The sequence below is a fragment of the Notothenia coriiceps genome, unplaced genomic scaffold, assembly GCF_000735185.1.
Source record: "Notothenia coriiceps isolate Sejong01 unplaced genomic scaffold, NC01 NC01_scaffold00037244, whole genome shotgun sequence".
NCBI lineage: Eukaryota > Metazoa > Chordata > Actinopteri > Perciformes > Nototheniidae > Notothenia > Notothenia coriiceps.
This window is the reverse complement of record NW_011369945.1, coordinates 13,727,308-13,747,725: the sequence shown is the minus strand read 5'-3', so window position 1 is coordinate 13,747,725 and position 20,418 is coordinate 13,727,308. Positions and strand designations below refer to the sequence as shown.

Here is a 20,418-nt window from a genome sequence, read left to right as displayed (position 1 = left end):
ATTTGTATTTATCATACAAATATAAGAATGGTATCAATTGTCTTATCTTACGCCTATAACGTGATTTCTTTGCTCACCTTATTACCATGTCTTTTCCTAAACAGGCTCGTTGTGAAGAGTGTGAATGCTGCGGGCGCTCTCTGGCAGAGCTAGAAGCAGCGGTGCAGGAGTTTGGGGAGCAGAACCCTCTGCTGTGTAAGCAGCTGGGCGATGCTGTGGCCAAACTTTCAGAGGTGCAGCGCAACACAGCGCAGCAGGTCCAGGACAGAGCCAACAGACTGAAGAAGGTGAAGTGTCCATTAAGTTCAGCATGTCATGTAGACCTCGCTAAAGAGAAACAGAGAAAATATCAAAGAATTGTCTGGTGTTTCTTAGATATCGAGAAAAAACTGGACAAACAGGAAGAAAATCAAGGCATTCCAAAAATATAAGAACAAGTGACAGAGGGGACTGACATTTTAAAAAGTCTTAATTGTTGTGGCTATTTAATAAAACAAACAAAACATGGTCTTCAAGGCTGATATATAAAACCTTCAGTGGCTGAAATGTGTTTTTCTAAGGATTCATCCACTACAAGTTGTCCTATAATCATCAGAATGTTTTGGCCATTATCGGGTCATTCTCTTTGATAATAACTTTTTTTTCTGCTTGATTCATTTTGCTATCTTGTATTTCTCTTGTGAGCAGGCACAGAGACAGGTGGAGGAATACCACGGTATGAAGACGTTCATTTTGGGCTGGACAAAAAAGGCAGAAGATCTGGTCACCGGCTGTATCATCTGGGGCTCTGCGTCTCAGCTGCAGGAGCAAATTCGAGCTCACCAGGTGAGTCGAGCAGCAGGGAGAGGGTCTGAATACTGCTGCAACAGAAATTGGATTCTAATGTTAGTAATATTTACTTCCACAAAAATAAACATTATTATTGCCTGTATTAACATACTAAATCTGAAGAGACCAGACAGATTAACAGCTAATTAATTTCTCCCTCTGGATTTCCACCGACATGTCATGTACTGTACAGTGTGTTGGCCGGCCTTAATTAGTATAATTGCTCAGCACAAAAGGCTCCTCTCTTTGACTTGTAATTTATTTTCCTATGGTAACAGGCGTTGCTGCGGGAATGTCGGGGTCTCCATGGTGACTTGGAGGCAATGGGGGAGAGGGAGAGGCAGCTGGGGGAGGTGTTGCAGACGGAGGGGTGGATCCAGCAGGTGAAACAGCTCAGCAGGCGTACAGAGGAGCTGCAGCAACATGCCAAGACCCGCCTCCAGAGTCTGCAGGATGCTGCAAAGGTAAACGAAACACACTTTCAGGAAAACATCACAGGAATCAGATATCAATAATACTTTATCCCTTAACTGTTTATGAAGATTAAAATAAATCCATTACAAGTGTAGCTAATTAAATGTCTTAAATCCAAACAGAAATTTACAGAAATTGAAAAAAATGTGTACCTCGTACTTGTTGTGACAGATCTTATAGATAATAGTGTATATTAAACTAACAAAACATATTTAATACACATTTTTTATGAAAAATACATTGGATTTCTTTATCATTGCCCAAATTTCACAGGCATCACAACCACACATTTTGGTGCTCATCCCTTTGGAGTGGGTCAAATAAACCAGATCTTCAATCCAACAGCGCACCCCTATGGTCATGAGAAATACTACACTATCATTATGGAATGCAACGTTTTTTCTGTAACCTGTCAGCTGATCTGATCCTAACATCTGGTACCCAGGTGACAGTGTGGTGCTTATGATTGCTAATAACATTGTCTGTTTGGGAATTATTTTACAATTCCTCCTGCAAGTTTGGATTTATTCTGGGTCTTATTTTTTTTAGGGATGAGGAGTTTTTTTTCAAAGAGATATTTATTTCAGAGTGGTATAATTTAAATGTATTTTTTCTGGATATAGAGTTACAATTATTAGTAGATTAAAAGAAAAATATTGCCAATTATTTTGATAATCGAAGTCATTTCTTATAAAAAAAATTACATTAACATCAGCAATAATATATATATTTTTTAAATCCAGGTATATATTCTACATAAGCTACATTAAATGTGTACAATACATAGTATGAGCTGCTCCTTTACCCGTATGTGCAGTACTCTAGATTGTGTCTCTCCTCAGGACATGTTGCGTTTGGAGGCGGAGGTGAAGATCCTCCATGCTGCTGTGGACCAGATCCAGATCACACTCGCCTCCCCAGACCTCAACAGGCTCAGCCTCAGAGAGCAGCTCACACAGAGACAGGTAAACACACACACATTTCAAATGTTTAATTTTTATGAAAACATAAAGAGAATACTGCAAATGCTTGCCAACAGTTGTAATATGACATCTTCAAACCATCTACAGTTCCTCCTTACTCTCTAACAACCCTTCATTTCTTCATAAAAGCGTCTGTTGGTGGAAATGGAGGGCTTCAAGCAGCAGGTGGCGGCAGTGCAGCAGTGTCAGAGCGCCCTCCGGCTGCCAGAGGAGGCGGTGGCCAGCCTGCCCGTCTGCCGCACAGCTCAGACTCTGCAGCAGGAGGCCAGCCAACTGCAGCACACCACCATCCAGCAGTGCAACATCCTGCAGGTAGAGGGCAGGCCTCCTACTGCAAATGATAGAGAAGTGTTTGTATAACATTTTGCTTTTAGACCACCAACGTCTCTGTCAATATACAGACTGTAGAACTGAAATGTGGCAAAGCAAGTGTGTAGTTGGTCATTTGTTGCCCTGTTAGAAGAGTTTTGTATTTGTATCTCTATATTTACTGCTCTGAAATATGCTGCAGTGTCCCAACAGGCCGTCTCAGGAATGTGTGTGTTTTTCTTTAGCCCCCATCACACCAGTATTATCCTCCAATCACTTGGTTCTGGGCTGGTTGTAGTTTTAAGCTCATTGTAGTGAAGATTAACGTTTAGAAGAAGAGGCAAGTGTCCATTTGTGACTATGTGTAGGACAAACACCCACATTTGAACCAAATACACCGAGATTTAAAACAGTAAATCGGTTTGTCTATTCTGATTTAGGATCATAATTGAAATAAACTGCTTATTGGGGCTGCAACTAACGATCATTTTCATTATCAATGAATCTGCAGATTACTTCCTAAATCAATCTATTTACTATTCGTTCTAGGATATTGTCAGAAAACATGAACAGAAGAGGTGTTTAAAATAGCCCATTGTTTTTACAGCAGTATATGTCAGATTACTTCTTACTAGGACTTTGTAGATTGTCTTTTTGTGCCATTCTAATAAATGCCACTCTGGAACATACATGTCAACATACTCAGTGACAGAGACTGTGCTTATAGGAGTTGATATCATTGAGGCTTTGTGACATAGAGAATGAGAGACATTTTGCCTCTAAGATGATATCTGTAGATGACCTTCCTTCTCTTCAGAAATCAATAATATCTACCTCATGTTATGATTGTCTTACACAAAGGGCATCTTCAAGCTGACCATATTATGTTCCTCTTTCAAAGGAGGCTGTGGTGCAGTACGAGCAGTACGAACAGGAAGTGAAGAACCTCCAGAGATTAATAGAAGAGGCTCACCGCATCATTCAGGACCGGCCCGTCTCCACCAGCAACATTCAGGAACTTCAGGCTCAAATACACCACCATGAGGTCAGAAAGCACACACTTACTCCAGCATTACACCCATATGTGAATACATCATTCCCAGACTATGGACATTTGTTTACTGCTATCACAGCTTTTTTGTGACCTTTTCAAAAAGATGTTGCAACCTGGCTGCAGGGATTGGACTTTCAGCCAAAAATGGTATTAATGGATTGGTCCACTGATGTTGGGCCATAAAGTCTGGTTTCACATTAAGCACTGCAGGTCCTTCAAATGTTGAGAGAGCCTTTTCTTTATGGAATCAGCTTTGGTGCTTTGTTGTGTTGAAACAGGAAAGGACCTTCCCTAATCTGTTGCAACAGAGTTGGAAGCATGCTATTGTCTAAATAAAAGATCATTGTTTGTTGAAGATTTCCTTTGATGGAAGCCAAGGGCCTAGTCTGCAACAACAAAAACAGCCTCAGAGGGTGCACTTTAACATTTGTTTGTTTCACAGAAATATTCTTTATTTAACTAATGCACAGCTTGTTGTGAAAAAATAACTGTGAGAAAACAGCAAAGCAACATGACTTAAAGAGATGTTGATGACACTGCTTTCTGTTTTAGAGGTCCTACAACATACTTGCCTCAAAGGGTCTTTCATTTGACATTTAAATCAGAGAATATGCTGATGTCTAAAAATTGCTTTTTAATGAGGCCGACGTCAACATCAAGGAAGTTGAGTCACTGTATAATTCCTGTTCTAACCGTGTTAAACATCTTAAAAAAAAAAGTTGAGGCAGCAGTAAATATACAAGGTGTCAGAGAGAATTTGAGGGCAACCCCTTTGACTGAGTGAGTCAGACTGAACGACTGTAATTTAGTCATTAAGCTAGTATTAAATCATACGGCATCATTTTCATCCGTTTAGCATCACTTTTATGCTATTTATATGTAATTATCTGTCAATGCCCTATATGAGTTTTCCCCTAATGTCTTTATTTGAAATGCATACGACGGACAATGAATTGATTTACCTAGAAAACGACCAGAAATGAAAAAAACCTGCTTATGAAACCCCCTTTTTAACTTGGTTTAAGAGCAGTGCTGAGAGAATATTGTGTCAACAAGCCCAGCTAAAGCGCATTCCCCTTTTATCTGATGGTGCATGTAAATATAATCTGCATACATTCCTGTTTGATGCAGTGTAGCTGTTTTTTACCTGTGTTACTTAAGGCCTGTACTTTTGGTTGCAGTTGTACTTTGCTGAGTAAGTGTATTTGCTCCCCAATGCGGAGAGAGAGATATTGAGAAGGAGGGGGGTGCAGACTGAGAGAGGAAGAGATCTGCAGAGAAACAGATCAAATCTCTCCGGGGAGATTTTTATTTCCCCTGCATTGTTCTGAAAGATCTTTATCTACTTACAGAACTTGACAGAGTATTCATGAAACTCGTATATTTAGTTGTTACTGCAATATCTCCATTGCTGCAGAGGCACTTGGCATGCCAGTGTGTTTATGTCTGAGTTTGAGCTGAGCAGATAGCTGCAACTCCACTGGCCCAGATAGTCACATGACCTGATTATCAGTGCATTGGCCATCTGCGGGACAGGGAGGAGGAGGGGGAGGAAGAGGAGGAGGGGGGTGGGAGGAGGAGCTGGACCCGGACCCGGCCTGCCGGCTCATTCCATAGCTGTAATTTGACACCATCTTTGTCATTCTTCCTGACTTAAACACTCCCTCTCTCCTTACTACTCGCTTTTGTTGAAAGCAATCTGCCCCGGGGATTGGTGGAGGGGGGAAGCGGCATGCAGTGACATCACTTCCTGTTTTTCCTCTCGGTTTGTGTATGTGTACAAGAAGGAGGGTCTGAGGGATTTTGAACTATTTCTGCTCGGGTCTGTTTCTCTCTACCAAACATCCTGTCTGTTGGCTTCGCTGCTGCTCTGAGTCACCCGCCTCTGTGGTGCTGTGATTGGCTCAAAGATACAGAGGAGAGAGAGAGAGAGAAACTGGAAAACTAGAGAGGGAGAGAGAGAGGCTGTGCTATTCTCTTGCTTGGCTTACACAAGCCAAAGCGAGAGACCGGAGAGAGAGGAGAGAATGCACACACACCGGCACTACATTCAGCGCTGAACCAACTTCACCTCCCTCCTTTAGCAGGATCCTATTTGACCAGGAACTATTGATCTTGCATTGTGGACTGAGCCCACACTCTCCTGACCCTGGGGGTGCTGGTTGTTTTCTGTTTGTTGGGGGATGTTTTGACAGGAGCTAGCCCAGAAGATCCGTGGCTACCAGGAGCAGATCGCCTCGCTCCACTCCAAGTGTAAGATGCTGACAGTGAAAGCCAAACACGCCACCATGCTGCTGACGGTGAACGAGGTGGAGGGCCTGTCGGACGGCGTGGACGAGCTGAGTGATGAGGAGCTGCCCGGCTCAGTGGCAACCACCAACGGCAACGCCAACAAGCAGCTTCCAGCACACCCCTCTGTCGTCATGGTGAGTGGTGCAGCCTTTTATGGACTTATACACAGAGATTCACACATGCACAAACTGCATGGCTGTATCCATTGTGTATGTGTATGCATGTGAGGCTTTTATTCCCTCTCTCTTTCTGTACAGACCACTGGTTCTCAACAGGGAACCTCAGGGATCCCTTCGGAGTTTCTAGTGGGCATTTACAGTTCATTTCACAATAATGTAATTAGATTAAAGTCATCCCTAATAAGAGGGTAGCTGCGGATGACAGTTATGATTACAGGTTTAACTCCAGTACTTAAAGTCACAGCAACAGTGCACCAAGTTTAAAGTATACACTTACAAACTAAACTTAAATTGGGCTACAGGGTGTCATGAGCATCTTTATAAAAAAACGTTTCTAAATAGGCCTTTCATCTCTATATTGGTATCCGGTTCCTCTTCCTCTTCTCTTTCTTTCTGTGGTTTTTATTGCACCGAAATAAAAGCTAACCTTCTTTTCCTCACACCTTAAGTGTTACTATTCTGGCTCTGTCTCCTCTTGTGTATTACTGCACTGATTTTCTGCTGTGTCACTTCGCTTTGCTTCGTATTAGCCTGATTCTGTCAGCCTGCTACTACAGTATGTCATCCTCAGCTTCATTGTTTTTTCTTATGTGCGTCCGCCTCACTGCCTCTTCCTCTGTGTCGTTCATTCAGATTTCTTAGCTTCCTTGCTCTGTTACTGCTCTTTGTGTTGTGTTGGTCTCAGCAGGCCAGGAAACAGGATATTACTGTGTGTGTGTGTGTGTTTTTGTGTGAGCAGAGTATGATACGTTTGTGTGTATGGCATAAGAGGGTTGCTAGGGCTGCTGTTATCTTTCATTTGTTATTGCTAAGCATTTTAAGTACTGTGTCATTGTCGTCTAAGTTTGGGAGAGTACTTCCCAGGTTCTAACTAATCTCAATATGTGAAACCACTTTGTTTCCCACACATGCTATTGGGCTGATTCTCTTAAGTTGCGTTGCATTGCATCATAAAGCCCGGGGAAAAAGTTTTCCGAGGATCACAAGGTCCCGAGACAGTCGGCCAAGTTGTCTCCAAAAACAGCCAACACATCCCAGTAGGTCTTGGCTCACATTTCTGCTCTGCCTCTCCACTGAAGCATGCAGGCGCACAGACAACTGGGATACTGCTAGGACAGCTGCTGCTGCTGCTGTATGCATTAATCCAGTCTTGGATAACTATGCAATCTTTTAGCTATGCTTTTGGCCTTGATCTTACTCTTAATTTGTCTTGTTTTTAACGTGCTCATACATCAGACTGTATGAGTTGTTCCTTAATGTCTAAATGATCGTTACAAGCCACTGCGTCTTTGATGGAAAGGAAATAACTGTGGTTCTGAAACTGCAACCGTGTGTGTGTGTGTGTGTGTGTGTGTGTGTGTGTGTGTGTGTGTGTGTGTGTGTGTGTGTGTGTGTGTGTGTGGTGTGTGTGTGTGTGTGTGTGTGGTGAGAGCGGTGTGTGTACTTACTGGATGATTTTCAACTTCCTGGTAATGGCCATTCCTTTCCCCTGATGTATCCTGTAAAGGTCTGAGTGGCTCATTCATTGCCGGTGAAATCCAGTGTGTGTCCATTTTCTCTCAGAGCAATATAAAATGATGTCTCCTTAATGATATGCTATGGCAAAATCATTACAGTGTTTGATGTCAACAGCAGTAATGAGATCTTACTAGTCTTTTCTCAGTGTTATTTGATTACTCGCTGTCTTTTTAATCCTCAATGTGCTTACTGCCTAACCTGCACTCCCCCATTAATTTTTATTTTCTCTCTTCTTCTCTCTCTTCATTTTACTCTCTCTGTCTCCTCACTCCTTTGATCTGGGCGTTTCCCTCCCGTTTCCTCCTCCTGCTTCTTTTGATGTGTGTGTTTGATGTGGGGTGTGTATGTGGGATCAGATGACAGCAGGTCGCTGCCACACACTCCTCTCCCCTGTGACGGAGGAGTCAGGGGAGGAGGGCACCAACAGCGAGGTCTCCTCTCCCCCTGCCTGCCGCTCCCCCTCCCCAGGGGCTAACGCTGAAACACCTTTTAACCAGGTACTGCAACCTGGTTACCTCCAGAGACCTCCAGCACTGCCTGACCTGCCCAGCCTCCATACCACCACCGTCCAAATGACATACTACCATCCTCCGATTTTACATTTTTTATCTCAATTTATATCATAAGAAACCATCACCTTAAACTTGCACCCGGATGGGATTATTTTACTGTATTCAAATTCATGTCTGAAGGATGTTGATATTCCCAATGACACTAAGATATTAAAATAAAGCGGCGAGTGAGTTTGCATTGTTATTATGATAATTGTAATATGTTGCCAGAGGCCAGAGTTTGTTTGGTTTCATTTAATATAAGATTGTTTGAATAAATATTGATTATGTGACTTTACGCACTATTCCATACCATCGCCATCGTCTGATTCCCACCATCAAAAATGTCACTTCCCCATCATCACCACGATCAACAGAATGGATGTTTGAAACTGATGGAGAGTTTCTGTGCTGCCCCTGCTTTTTCTGTTTATCAGCATTATGTGTTACTTTGCTGCAGAAAGTTTGTTTATCACCTGCTTTTTTGCTGAGATGAGAAAGTGTCAATGTATTATTCATTTCATTTCTAACCGAGCAAACGTAGCATAAATCGGCTTTTATGTGTAATCTATTATTTAAAATGATGCAGCAGTAAAACAGAAGTGTTGTTGTTGGAGGGACATCAAAGTTCAGAATTTTTTTTTTTTTAGCTTTTATTGTGAAATGTAAATATAGTATGTTTATCTTGAGATGTGTCATGTAAGCTTAACTGAAATCAGTAAGGTAGTTGGAAAGTGACTGAAAAGGAGTCCAAACTAATCGGATAGGACCTCAGCCAGGTGCTGCTGAAGTAAAAACATCTCACAAAAAAACGAATTAACTCACAGGTCATAGATAGTGACACTTCTCTTAGGTTTTGATTGATTTAAAAGAGCTGCCATAACCATTATCCCATGGCATAATGAGTTTAGTTGCAATTTCAGTTAAATCTCAACATGTCCTTTAAAGTGTGAACTAGAACAGGTTGAAGATCTATATTAGTTTATCTTGAAGTGAATAGTGTTTTAGCAGGAGGCACAAATGTACACTACTATATATCATTTGGTCATATTTCCTCTGAATATACCAATTCAAATTTCAATCCAATATGTTTGAGAGCATAAGGACATTTCAGACCCAGCACATCCTCTCAACCATATATTATACAGCGCTCTCACACACTACTGAGACCACACTCACTATGTTGTTGTGCCACAGGGTCGAGGTGCCTTGAGTCGAGCGCCCCTCCAGGAGCTGTACGACCCATCAATGGAGACCAGTGCTGCTAACCTGGACGACCTGCAGAGATCCTGGGAAACACTCAAGAACGTGGTACGTCACATCATCAGCTACACTAAATTAGATTAATTCACATGTAAAAAATGACAGAGCTGCCATCTCTATTGTACCAGCGTTCATTTCTTTATTTTTCTTTCCCTCCTCTCTCCCCTACCACAGATCAGTGAGAAGCAGAAGAGTCTGTACGAGGCTCTGGAGCGGCAGCAGCATTATCAGGAGTCCCTCCTGTCCATTTCCACTAAGATGGAGTCCATCGAGGCGGCGCTCAATGAAGGACTGGACCCTACCAAAACCCCAGAGAGCCAGATGGCTGCCCACCAGGTGAGAGAGAGGGGTGACAGAGATGGCTGGAGATGTGGGGTTGTGTGTGATAGAGAAAGAGAAAGGAGTAAAGTACAGATAACATTCAAAGTAGTAGTACATGTTAAGTGTCAATTAATAGGCACACAGAAAACCTCTCTTGTGGGAGGGACAAGTCTGATTTGAGAACACAGAGAATGATTGAGGAGTTTGATATAGCACAAGCCCAGGCAATGGTTGCACAAACTTCATAGCACTGTTCTCAGTTGCTATGCCAACTTCAGAGCGATGGCCAATACAGCTCCTTTTTGTAACGCTTCTGTCAGACTATTGGGCAAAACCCTCTGTTACTCCTGTCTCTCGCCATCTATTCAGGCTTTTCTCCCTTTCCTACGACTTCTTTCTCTTCAAATCTCTCTTTATTTCAGAATTCATATAACTTAATTTCACCTATCCCACTTTTTTGTCCAGGCTCTGATGGATGAGATCATGATGCTGCAGGAGGAGATTGGCGAGTTACAGATGTGCTTCTCTGAGGAGCTGGCAGACAGCGACAGTGACGGGGAGCCAGGAGACCAACTGGCTCTGCAGTCTACCCTCACTGTGCTGGGAGAGAGGATGGCCACCATTCGAATGAAGGCTTCTGGGAAACGGCAGCTGCTGGAGGTGCGCGCTTTGAGATGATCTTTTAACATCTCCCATATCTGAATGCTGTCATTCTACTTAACATTTAAGTATACTATAGTGTCAGAGCTGTCTCACCTGCAGATTCTTAACATGAGTGTCACCTTCACCTTAACAGGAGAGACTGAGTGAACAGCTGGAGGAGCAGAGACAGGAACAGGCACTGCAGCGGTACCACAGTGAGGCAGAGGAGCTCGACCATTGGCTGCTCAGCACTCGTGCCACTATAAGCTCAGCACTTCAACCGCTGAACGAGGACTTGGACATGGAGGAGCAGCTCATCGACTGTCAGGTAAGAACTACTTTTATGCTTTATTTAAAGGCTGGGCTGAAGCACGGAACGTTTTTGAGCTTGATGTTCATGGATGACAATGTTGCTGACAGTAGATGGTTTGATGTGTCCTTAAAAAGCTGAAATAATCCACAGAACCAACAGTGAGTCAAAATGCAGAATAAGAGACTTATTTTTTCCAATTAAGTTAAGGACTTTTTTAGGGATAGTAGTTGGTTTTTTGTCATTTCTGCCATACCAGAAATGTATGAGAGACGACTCTGACCTTAAACACAGTTGAGCTTTTTTGACTTCATGTGCTCCTTTAAATCAATATGTGTGACATGCAGCAATCGTCCTAAAGCTGTAATTGAACACATGATGATGTGCAGTTATTTGGCACGTGGCAGGAATTCTGTTAGTATTAAGTCATATGGGATATGGGTTTGACCCTGTGATGACCCTCATCACTTGACCTCAAACATTCCTCCACAAGCCCGAGTGTGGTTTCCCTACTCATTAGGTTTCTACGGTAACATCTCCTTTATCTGTGGGGTAATTAGCATCCATGGCTGATGGTAGCAGTTGTCACTAATCCAACTGTGTGTCCTTTTAAGGGTTTTTCAGTGACAGTGTGTAACTTGTGCAGTGTAATTAGAAAGGCTTTTTGTAAACAGTGCCACTGCTTTTCATTACCTCATTTCCTTTCCTGTTTTTATCTCTAACAATGGTTTCTTAGTGTATTTACCTTGACTGTTATTTCACTGAAGTATCCATTTGAAGCTAGTTAGTCTTCGACTGAATCAACAAACAAATGCACTGATTTGGCAGCTTAACTTTTCAATTCCAAAACTGATGTAAATACATGTTCAAATATTCAAGCTATGATAAACAATAATTGGTTTCTCAGCATTAATAATGTTAGTTCTGTTACTCAGTCATAGGAAGCGTGTGTGTGTGTGTGTGTGTGTGTGTGTGTGTGTGTGTGTGTGTGTGTGTGTGTGTGTGTGTGTGTGTGTGGCAGCTTCGAGACAGTAAGCTGATTAAAGCTCACATATGGCCCCTGCGGAGTTCAGGTCTAAAGGTCTGGCTCCATGCGGGCTCTCATCTCCAGGGGGTTTAAACTGTATGCAATGTAGATTATTACAGTATCGACCCTAGAGAAAGGGCACGATGTGAGAAAGGATATGAGGTTGGTGAGATGAAGCGGGCATAAAGGCAAGAGAAAAAGGAAGAAATTGAAGTGGAGCAACTCAGGCAAATAGGGAGCAGTAAAAATCAAGGAATAAACAGAGGGAAAAGGCGATATAAAGGCATACTTAATGTCTGTTAATGTCCAAATGAATCAGGTCTCTGTGTTACAATAGTTGTTTTTATTCTTTTATACCCTCAGTTTGGTGTGACCAATTCTGATTTGGGTTTATTTAAAAATGTACACAGTTCTGGAAAATCCCTACACTGTAAGCGGCTCAGTACCCACTTAAGCGTAGCCTCTCACGGGTCAGCGCTTAATCAAATACTTTACGAGTCTGAACTTTCAGCCCAACATTGTCTCAACCTTTATACTAAACTCCACCTTGTGATGGAGCTGTGTCAATCCAAACAAAAACATTTAAGGTTTTACAAGTGCTTAGGCAAGGCAAGTTTATTTATATAGCACCTTTCAACACAAGGCAATTCAAGGTTCTTTACAAAAATGAAAGACATTCAGACAAAGGCATTTCAAAACAGTCATTAAAAGGAAAAGATAAAGGCTTAGGCCAAAGGAGAGGAATTACAATAAAGAGGCTTTTTGTGGTGAGAAAGTGTAGAGACAACAGGTTCCACACTTTCCCAGTGATCCACACAGCGGCAGCTCTGGGTAGAAGCACAAGAGTTGTATGTCGGCTCTCTGTATTCAGAAACAAATCTCTGTGGTGAATTACCTCCTCATCTCTGCCAAGGGCCCTTGTAACCTCGTGTGAAAGAGGAGGATTAGGGTTGAATCTGCCCTTCTGCCATACACCAGTTTACAGAGAGTCTGGACGTATGAAGGGAGGGTCTTTTTTCTTTTGTTTCTCTGATTAGAAAATGTAAGAGAAGTGTTAGTATAATAGGTCTAAAAAGAAGAGAAACAGAGTAAGATTAAAAAACAATATGAGAACTGATGAAAAACATATTGTATCCTTAAACATTTGAGGCAAGGAGCGGCAGAAATAAAAAGCATGCAACTGAAATATGCTGCATGTTATGTTAGTGGAAGCCTCTAAACCACAGGAATTACTGTAACATTTTACCTTCTCATCTAAAAATATAATAAAAAATAACATCGCCCTTTGGTTCTTCTGGTTGCAATTTGTGGTGAAGGCTTTCAGATAATCATTGCTTCTTTTTATTGGGCCACAAGCAAAAAGGTTTAGGAACCAATGATTCCACCTACCAAGAAAACCTTTAATGCTGAAAAACATTTGCTAACACATCTTGATGCCGAGATAATACTTTTTGTAAAGCTCTGTGAAATAAAGTCATAGCAGTGATAGATACATTTGGCCTGTAGAACCTGTAGAAGATAATAACTGCTGCTTTATTATGTATGCATAAGATGTTATGATGTTTATTATGAGAGACTCTCTAGGAAAGTTAATGTAAAGGATTTTGAGCTTTTGAACAGTTTAGCTTGATTCTCAACTATAACTCTTGCCTTTCCAGAATATGCTGTTTGAGATCGAGCAGAAGGTGTCGTATCTCTCCGAGCTGTCCATCCACAGCGAGAGCTTGCTGTTAGAGGGCCGGGCTGAGACCAAGGGAGAGGCGGAGCAACTCGCTTTCAAGCTGCGCTCCCTCAAAGACAGCCTGATGGAGCTGCAGCAGATGTTGCAGGACAAACAACTTGGCATACAGGTGAGCTCAGAGGTCACGTGAGGTCGTCCGTCCTCTCCTTTTTCACAACCTACATTCTCTTCCCCTCCACATTCCCACACATTTTTCCTTCCTCTGTGTCATTTTTGTTCTGCTGGATGCATTATGGGACGCTGTCTAACTGTATCAATGGTAGTATTGTACAAGTACTAAAGGTCATGTCATACTCCTTCATAAAAGTCCACTGTATTCCACTACGGAACAACAAGAGCCTGTGTGTCCCACAATGGGCCTCAAACAACAGACAAAAGGATGCTACCTCATCACATGCTTACACTAATGTACTGCAGCAGGTGTGTTTCTGATGACTCAACAGTTTGGCTTTGTCCCTTTATGTCTTCTTCAATCTCCACATTTTAACTGAAAATGGGCCATTGCTGCTGGCTTCCCTTAATGTGATAATATAACAATGTGTAATTGTAGAAAATAATGAAATTAATTAAAGTCACCCTATAACACATAGGATCACTTTCACTTTAACTTCTTTTTTTAAATATAGGACTTAATGAAATTGATTTTAAATATAGATTTATTCTAGAAGTGTTGAAATCTCAGTTTTAGTACAGTTAAGTGAACTTACATCAAGAAGTTGATTACTTAATCTATGCACATACGGTATGGACCAAACTTAGCGGGAAACTTAATCGCCTCTTCCCCAGAGAGAAAGTCAGATTCCCTGTCCTCTTCTCTCCTGTTAAAGTGTTTGAGCATTTCATCAAATTCTGAAGTTTCCTGTTTTTTCTCCCAGGGTTCATTGCAGGAGCAGGAGGATAGTGAGCCAGACTCATCTCTGTCTCAGAGTCCCAATGTTCAGGAATGGCTTTCCCAGGCTAGAACAACACGCACACAGCAGCATCACAACAACCTTCTTCGACAGAGGGTAAGAGGAAGATGAACTTTAGTTTAGTTTTTATATTTAATAAACCTGAGCTGAGACTATTTTAAGCACTGTACTTTGAGTGCCAAGATGGATAACATGTTTAGTGCAAATCAATTTGGTTTAATAAGATTTTTTAGATTCATCTAATATAACTCTGAGATTTTGTGGCCTTCTAGGAGCTGCAGCAGCAAGTAGCTGAGCAGAGGAGGCTGCTGCAGTCTGTAGCCAGCGCTGGAGAGGAGTTACTCAGCCAACAGACCACACCCAATGGGGACAGGTACTTCACTTCTGTCTATTCAGGTTTCTGTGATTTGATGTGATTTGTTTATTATAGCCATATGTTCCTATCTGGGAGAGTTATTATATGAATGAATAATGTGTTAAATCTGTCAAATAAACAAACGTGTTTAAAAAACATTGACAGTCCGGGACCAGATAAAAGTATCTTATACAACCCACCTCTTCCTCCCACAGTGAGATGTCCATCCCAGGAGGAGTGTTGTTGGAGTCTGAGACTTTGTCTCCTCTGGAGCAGATGAGGCAGCGCTGGGAAAACCTGAACAAAGACCAGAGCACGAAGCTGCAGCTCTCCCTCAACTCCCTGGAACAGGACCAGCTTAGCCCGGTACACATGCCACGCGTCATGGATTATGATGTGTTTCAATAAAAGTTTACTGCCATGTAATTTTACACTTTTATTGTGATTTTTCCCTCTTGTTCTCAGGTGCTCCACCGGTCCCGTCTGTCCAGCCCCAGCGTTGTGTTCAGAGGTGTTTGTGCCAGCCAGGACTCTCGCTCTCCCAGAGCTTTGTTCGAGGCCTGCAGTCAGACTCTGGAAATAATCGCCCTTGAGGTAAGGCACATATTTCTTCCTTATGATAACTTCTCATTACTTATGTTCCCCAGTGAAAATGTTATATGTGAAAAATATTCTTACTGAAAGCTTTTAATGCACTGAGATAATATTTTGTCTTCTTCCTTACAGACAGCAGATGGTGACAGGAAACGTAAATCTTCTTCTGGAGAAACAACAGTCCAGCAGGATCTGTATGCTGCAGTTTCAGCAGCCTCCTCCTGGTTAGATGCTGCGGAGAATCAGCTGCTCTCTGGTCCTGTGCTGCTGTCTGAAGATACATCGACACAACTCACAAACCTAGAGGTATTAAATCAGATGTTGCTACCCTGGCTGGCACCAGAAATACAACATAAACTTCACTAATCAACAGACAACACGATCAAAATGCTACTAGATGGAAAAGAATCACCTCATAACGGACCTCTGCTCTTGTGTCTAGGGTCTGAATAAACAGCTAAAGGAGATGACCGGGGAAGTGAACCAGTGCAGAGAACTTCTGGGCGGAGGAGCAGGTCGGCTCTGTGGAGGAGAGGAGCAAGACCTGATGGAGGACACACTGGAGGGCCTGCAGGAGAGGATGGGGCTGCTGGACGCCACTCTGGACCAGCACTGTGACTCCATGAGGGACAGGCTGCAGGAACACTCAACCTATCAGGTACATAACAAGACTGCTGAACCACCAGTCTGATTTTGATGAAACTTAGAGTATGGAGCATGTTTTTCTTAAAGTTAAACTGCCTCTCGCTTGGTCTGAGCTACGGTCTTTTCTGTTGTCCTTGCCAGAATGAACTGAGGATGCTGTTCACAGCTCTGAGTGAGAGTAAACACCAGCTGCTTCAGAAGATGGCTGGAACTGTGGACAGACCTGCATCCAAACAGATAGAGGTATGATACAGACGAAGGGCAGATACATAAAAGATAAAACATATAGGGACAGTATTGGAATTGGCAATAGCCTCTCAATGGACATTTTTCATTAAATGTGTTGCATCTTTTGTAGACATTATCAGAGGTGGATGATAGTCTGAGGGAGTTTGAGCAGAGAGTGACGGAGATGAAGACAAGGGCAGAGGGACTACAATCTGACCAAATCGCTCACCAAGAACTTCTCAAACTACAGGTAATATCTCCTTCCTAAGGACCTTATTTCTGTTTCTCTTGTGGTCATTACCTCCAAGAACTTTAATACTTCATGACTGACATGTTGATATATATTTGTAGGATGGCTATGAGGAGCTGGTGCTGATGGTGGGCTCCAGACGTAGCAGCCTGAACCACGGCTTGTCTCTCAAGGCTCAGTATGAAGCTGCACTCCATGACCTCACAGACCTGGTGGACACCGCCCAGGACAAGATGGCTGCCGACCAGAAGATGACAGTGGCTTCTGTTATCGAAGTCCAGATTTTGCTGGACAAACACAAAGTAAAGACAATGACTAAAATGGATACTGTTTTTCACTGAATTGATTGTTGTTGATTAAGAGACCCACTTATTTAACGTTCTAACAAATATGTTTTTCCTTAAATCCAGGACTTTTTCCAGGGTCTGGAATGCCATATGATCCTCACTCAGACGTTCTACGGTAAAGTGTCCGGTCTCGTGGCTCAACGGGAAAGCCAGGCCATGGAGGAGATAATGGCCTCAGCCCACAGTGTGCTCAAACAGGCCCACAGGAGGGGAGTGGAGCTGGAGGGCATACTAGAGGTGAGGAAAAGTTACTTATAAAATAATAGAAGTTAGCAACAGTACAATTTAGTTAAATGAAACAACATGCAGAATGAATTAAGTAAACTCTTTTCTTTCTCCTCTGTTTGGCAGTCATGGACCAGGCTTGTGGAAGACTACCAGGCTCTGTGTAGACAGCTGGAGGCGGTGGAGTGTAGCATACCCACTATAGGTCTAGTGGAGGAGACGGAGGAAAGACTTGTTGAAAGGATCGCTCTCTTCCAGGTAAATATCTTTATACGAACTAAAGTATATTTTTATGATTGAGAAAAAGATGACGATGAAGACAGCACCAACGTCGTTAAACACTTATTGTGACTACATCAACCTACAATATTTTTTACGAAAATATAAAACAAAAAATATACAAAAATGTCTCTTTATCTTAGTTGACCAAAAGAGGAGTACAAATACTGTATTATAGGCTGTTTTTTTTTTCATTGCAGCATTTCTATCTAAATAAATCTATTTAAAAAAAACTAACAAGACTAATACGGCAGGACTTGCACTAAATTAAAGTGGACCTATCATGCTATATTTGAATAATATAGTGTAGGACCATACCTATATAAGGCATATTTATACTTTTTATTTTTCAAAATACCAAACAGATCATGCATTTTAGCCATTCCTCATTTCGCTCAATTTAACACTGTCTTTGCATGGGCTGATTCTGTGAGAACAGCACCATCTACAGGCCTGGCATATGTACTACAGCGTCTCCAGCGCTTTCGAACAGCAATGTCCGTGGCTGTCTCCTCCTGATTGGTGGAGTTGGCCCAATAGCCGTAACGCCACTTCTGTGACGTCACAGAAGTGTTCAAATCTGGATCAGTCTGTATCAGATCCGTTGCAGCCCCTTTTTAAGAGGTTTGGGTATGGAGGAAAATAGAGAGGGTTGTGTTTTCTGACACTTGGTGAGTTCCCTGGAACACCGGGGACACATATTCATGAATAAAAGACGTACAAAAGTGCATTTTGCATGATAGGTCACCTTTAAGCAAATGGGCTTACAAGATGAACACTTATAAAATTGAATTGATAATTAATCAGTTATCCTTCTCCTATCTTAGCGCCTAAAGGCCAGCCTGACGGAGCATCAGCCCCAGCTGTACCAGTTCCTGGAGGAGGGCAGACGGCTTCTCCTCTCTGTTGGCTGCTCAGACCTGGAGAACCAGCTGACCCAGCTGGGAGACCACTGGCTCTCCTCGACAACCAAGGTCAACAAGGAGCTGCACCGCCTCGATTCCACGCTGAAGCACTGGAGCAGGTCAGCTTCTAACAATAGTCTGTGCTATTTGCCAGTGTGCCAAGAATAAAATCAATTATGTAGCTATGTGAGTCAGCAATCCTGTTGGTGATACCTAGAGGCTGAATACAGACATAAATATGCCTTTAATCTTTTAGAAGCTGTCGGTACTGAAATATAATTCCTCTGTATGAATGTCAGGTACCAGAGTGAGTCGGCACAGTTGAGCCACTGGTTGCGGTCTGCTCTGGACCAGCTGGAGTTCTGGACGACTCAGTCCGTCACCGTGCCTCAGGAGCTGGAGACCGTTAGAGACCACCTCTACGCCTTTCTGGTTAGTGTGGTTATCACACAAGCATCCCAAATGTACCACACAACTAACAATAGCATTTATAGTATTCATTAACACATGGCTGGATTCCAACTTATCTCGCTGTCGTTATTCTGACAGGAGTTTTCCAAAGAGGTGGATGCCAAGTCGTCCTTGCGCTCCTCTGTGCTGAGTACAGGCAACCAGCTCCTGCGATTGAAGAGAGTCGACACAGCTGGTCTCAGGACGATGCTCGGCCAAATCGACACTCAGTGGGCTGAGCTGCTGACTCGTATCCCAGTAGTACAAGAGAAGCTACACCAGGTCTGAGAACAGCAGCCGTTACACTTAAATGGTTGACTATTGTCGCACAACTTGCTTCTCAAGGGGTTTTGTCCTAGCAGAGGAAACTTCTTTAACCCCTCTGCTTTCGTCCCTTAGTTGCAGATGGAGAAGCTGGCATCCCGGCATGCCATCACAGAGCTGATGAGCTGGATCTCTCTCATGGAGAACATCATACAGGAGGACAAGGACAGAATAATGGCAGCTGTAGGCTCAGAAGTGGTCCAGGACTTTTTGCAGAAGTATAAGGTAGAATACAGTTTTTTCTCTTTACCCCAAAAGGGCTCCCAAGTTGTACCTCTCAGGTCAAGCTGCCAAAGAACTTCACATATTATAAGTCAAGAGTGTATTAAGTCAAGGAGTGTATTAACAGACCCTTTTATTCCCTCCTCCTCATGTCTCATTTGTATTTCAGGGTTTCCGCATAGATCTGACCTGTAAGCAGTTGACCGTTGACTTTGTAAACCAGTCGGTGCTGCAGATCAGCAGCCAGGATGTGGAGGGGAAGCGCAGCGACAAAACAGACTTCGCTGAGAAGCTGGGAGCTATGAACAGACGGTGGCAAATTCTACAAGGGCTCATCGCTGAAAAGGTCATTTCAGTCTGTGTGAAATTAGACCTGACTGTTTCCGTCTGACATTTTTCGTATGCTGTTGGGTTTTCAACTTGTTTTAAAATCTGTTTTTATTTTAGATTCAGCTTTTAGAAGGAGTTTTGGAAGGTTGGTTGGAGCATGAAAATGGAGTTCAGGCCTTGAAAACCTGGCTCACTGTACAGGAGGAGAAACTGAAGAAGAGACACAGGATAGAGGATGTAGCATCGGTGCAGACTGCACTTAAAGACTGTCAGGTACACATACAGTACATAAAGCACTGCTCTCAATGCCTAACACACTTTTGTAGAATGTCTATATTTATAAAAATACAATATTTATTTCAGGAGTTGGAGGAATTGGTGAAGGAAAAAGAGAAGGATCTAGAGAAAGCAGAAGAAAGAGGAAATGCTCTTATACAGGATAAGAAAGAAGCAGCATGCTCTGTTGTCAAAGAGACCCTCAAAGGTCTGAACCAATCCTGGGCTCATTTGGACCACAAGGTGAGCTTTTTGGATCACTTACCCTCCCTGCCTACACTTTCCTATTGAACCCCTTAAGACACTTACAAGGTTTTGTATACCTTCCTTTTCTCATCAGATAAGTCGGATGAAGGTGAGCCTGCGGTCGTTACTGGAGCAGTGGACGCTATACCGCCGAGCTTCGGAGGAGATAAATGGTTACCTGATGGAGGGGAGGTACTCTGTGTCCAGGCTGTGCCTCCTTAACGGGTCTCTGGAGGCGGTGCAGCAGCAGATGGAGGGTCTGGAGGTAAGGAGTTTATTAAAAAGACTGTAGATGGAGCATAAAGTCATGCGTAAGATATTTGTCTGCACTGTGTTTCA

General features: G+C 42.7%; 1 protein-coding gene across 1 annotated transcript in view; it reads left to right on the top strand.

Moving 5' to 3' along the window:
* The window catches only part of syne1a (spectrin repeat containing, nuclear envelope 1a), a 96,486-nt gene that overhangs the window by 51,895 nt on the left and 24,173 nt on the right, over nucleotides 1-20,418 (top strand). Inside the window, exons 67-98 of the mRNA XM_010794282.1 lie at nucleotides 105-287; nucleotides 688-825; nucleotides 1,107-1,292; nucleotides 2,145-2,267; nucleotides 2,415-2,597; nucleotides 3,496-3,639; nucleotides 5,844-6,074; nucleotides 7,994-8,134; nucleotides 9,386-9,499; nucleotides 9,626-9,787; nucleotides 10,238-10,432; nucleotides 10,569-10,742; nucleotides 13,410-13,601; nucleotides 14,368-14,499; nucleotides 14,676-14,776; nucleotides 14,974-15,124; nucleotides 15,224-15,352; nucleotides 15,485-15,658; nucleotides 15,795-16,010; nucleotides 16,139-16,240; nucleotides 16,356-16,475; nucleotides 16,577-16,777; nucleotides 16,886-17,059; nucleotides 17,174-17,305; nucleotides 18,154-18,350; nucleotides 18,531-18,663; nucleotides 18,781-18,963; nucleotides 19,081-19,230; nucleotides 19,397-19,573; nucleotides 19,675-19,830; nucleotides 19,921-20,076; nucleotides 20,174-20,344. Of these exons, the coding sequence (XP_010792584.1) occupies nucleotides 105-287; nucleotides 688-825; nucleotides 1,107-1,292; nucleotides 2,145-2,267; nucleotides 2,415-2,597; nucleotides 3,496-3,639; nucleotides 5,844-6,074; nucleotides 7,994-8,134; nucleotides 9,386-9,499; nucleotides 9,626-9,787; nucleotides 10,238-10,432; nucleotides 10,569-10,742; nucleotides 13,410-13,601; nucleotides 14,368-14,499; nucleotides 14,676-14,776; nucleotides 14,974-15,124; nucleotides 15,224-15,352; nucleotides 15,485-15,658; nucleotides 15,795-16,010; nucleotides 16,139-16,240; nucleotides 16,356-16,475; nucleotides 16,577-16,777; nucleotides 16,886-17,059; nucleotides 17,174-17,305; nucleotides 18,154-18,350; nucleotides 18,531-18,663; nucleotides 18,781-18,963; nucleotides 19,081-19,230; nucleotides 19,397-19,573; nucleotides 19,675-19,830; nucleotides 19,921-20,076; nucleotides 20,174-20,344 (5,121 nt within the window). The remainder of the gene's footprint in view (nucleotides 1-104; nucleotides 288-687; nucleotides 826-1,106; nucleotides 1,293-2,144; nucleotides 2,268-2,414; nucleotides 2,598-3,495; nucleotides 3,640-5,843; nucleotides 6,075-7,993; nucleotides 8,135-9,385; nucleotides 9,500-9,625; nucleotides 9,788-10,237; nucleotides 10,433-10,568; nucleotides 10,743-13,409; nucleotides 13,602-14,367; nucleotides 14,500-14,675; nucleotides 14,777-14,973; nucleotides 15,125-15,223; nucleotides 15,353-15,484; nucleotides 15,659-15,794; nucleotides 16,011-16,138; nucleotides 16,241-16,355; nucleotides 16,476-16,576; nucleotides 16,778-16,885; nucleotides 17,060-17,173; nucleotides 17,306-18,153; nucleotides 18,351-18,530; nucleotides 18,664-18,780; nucleotides 18,964-19,080; nucleotides 19,231-19,396; nucleotides 19,574-19,674; nucleotides 19,831-19,920; nucleotides 20,077-20,173; nucleotides 20,345-20,418) is intronic.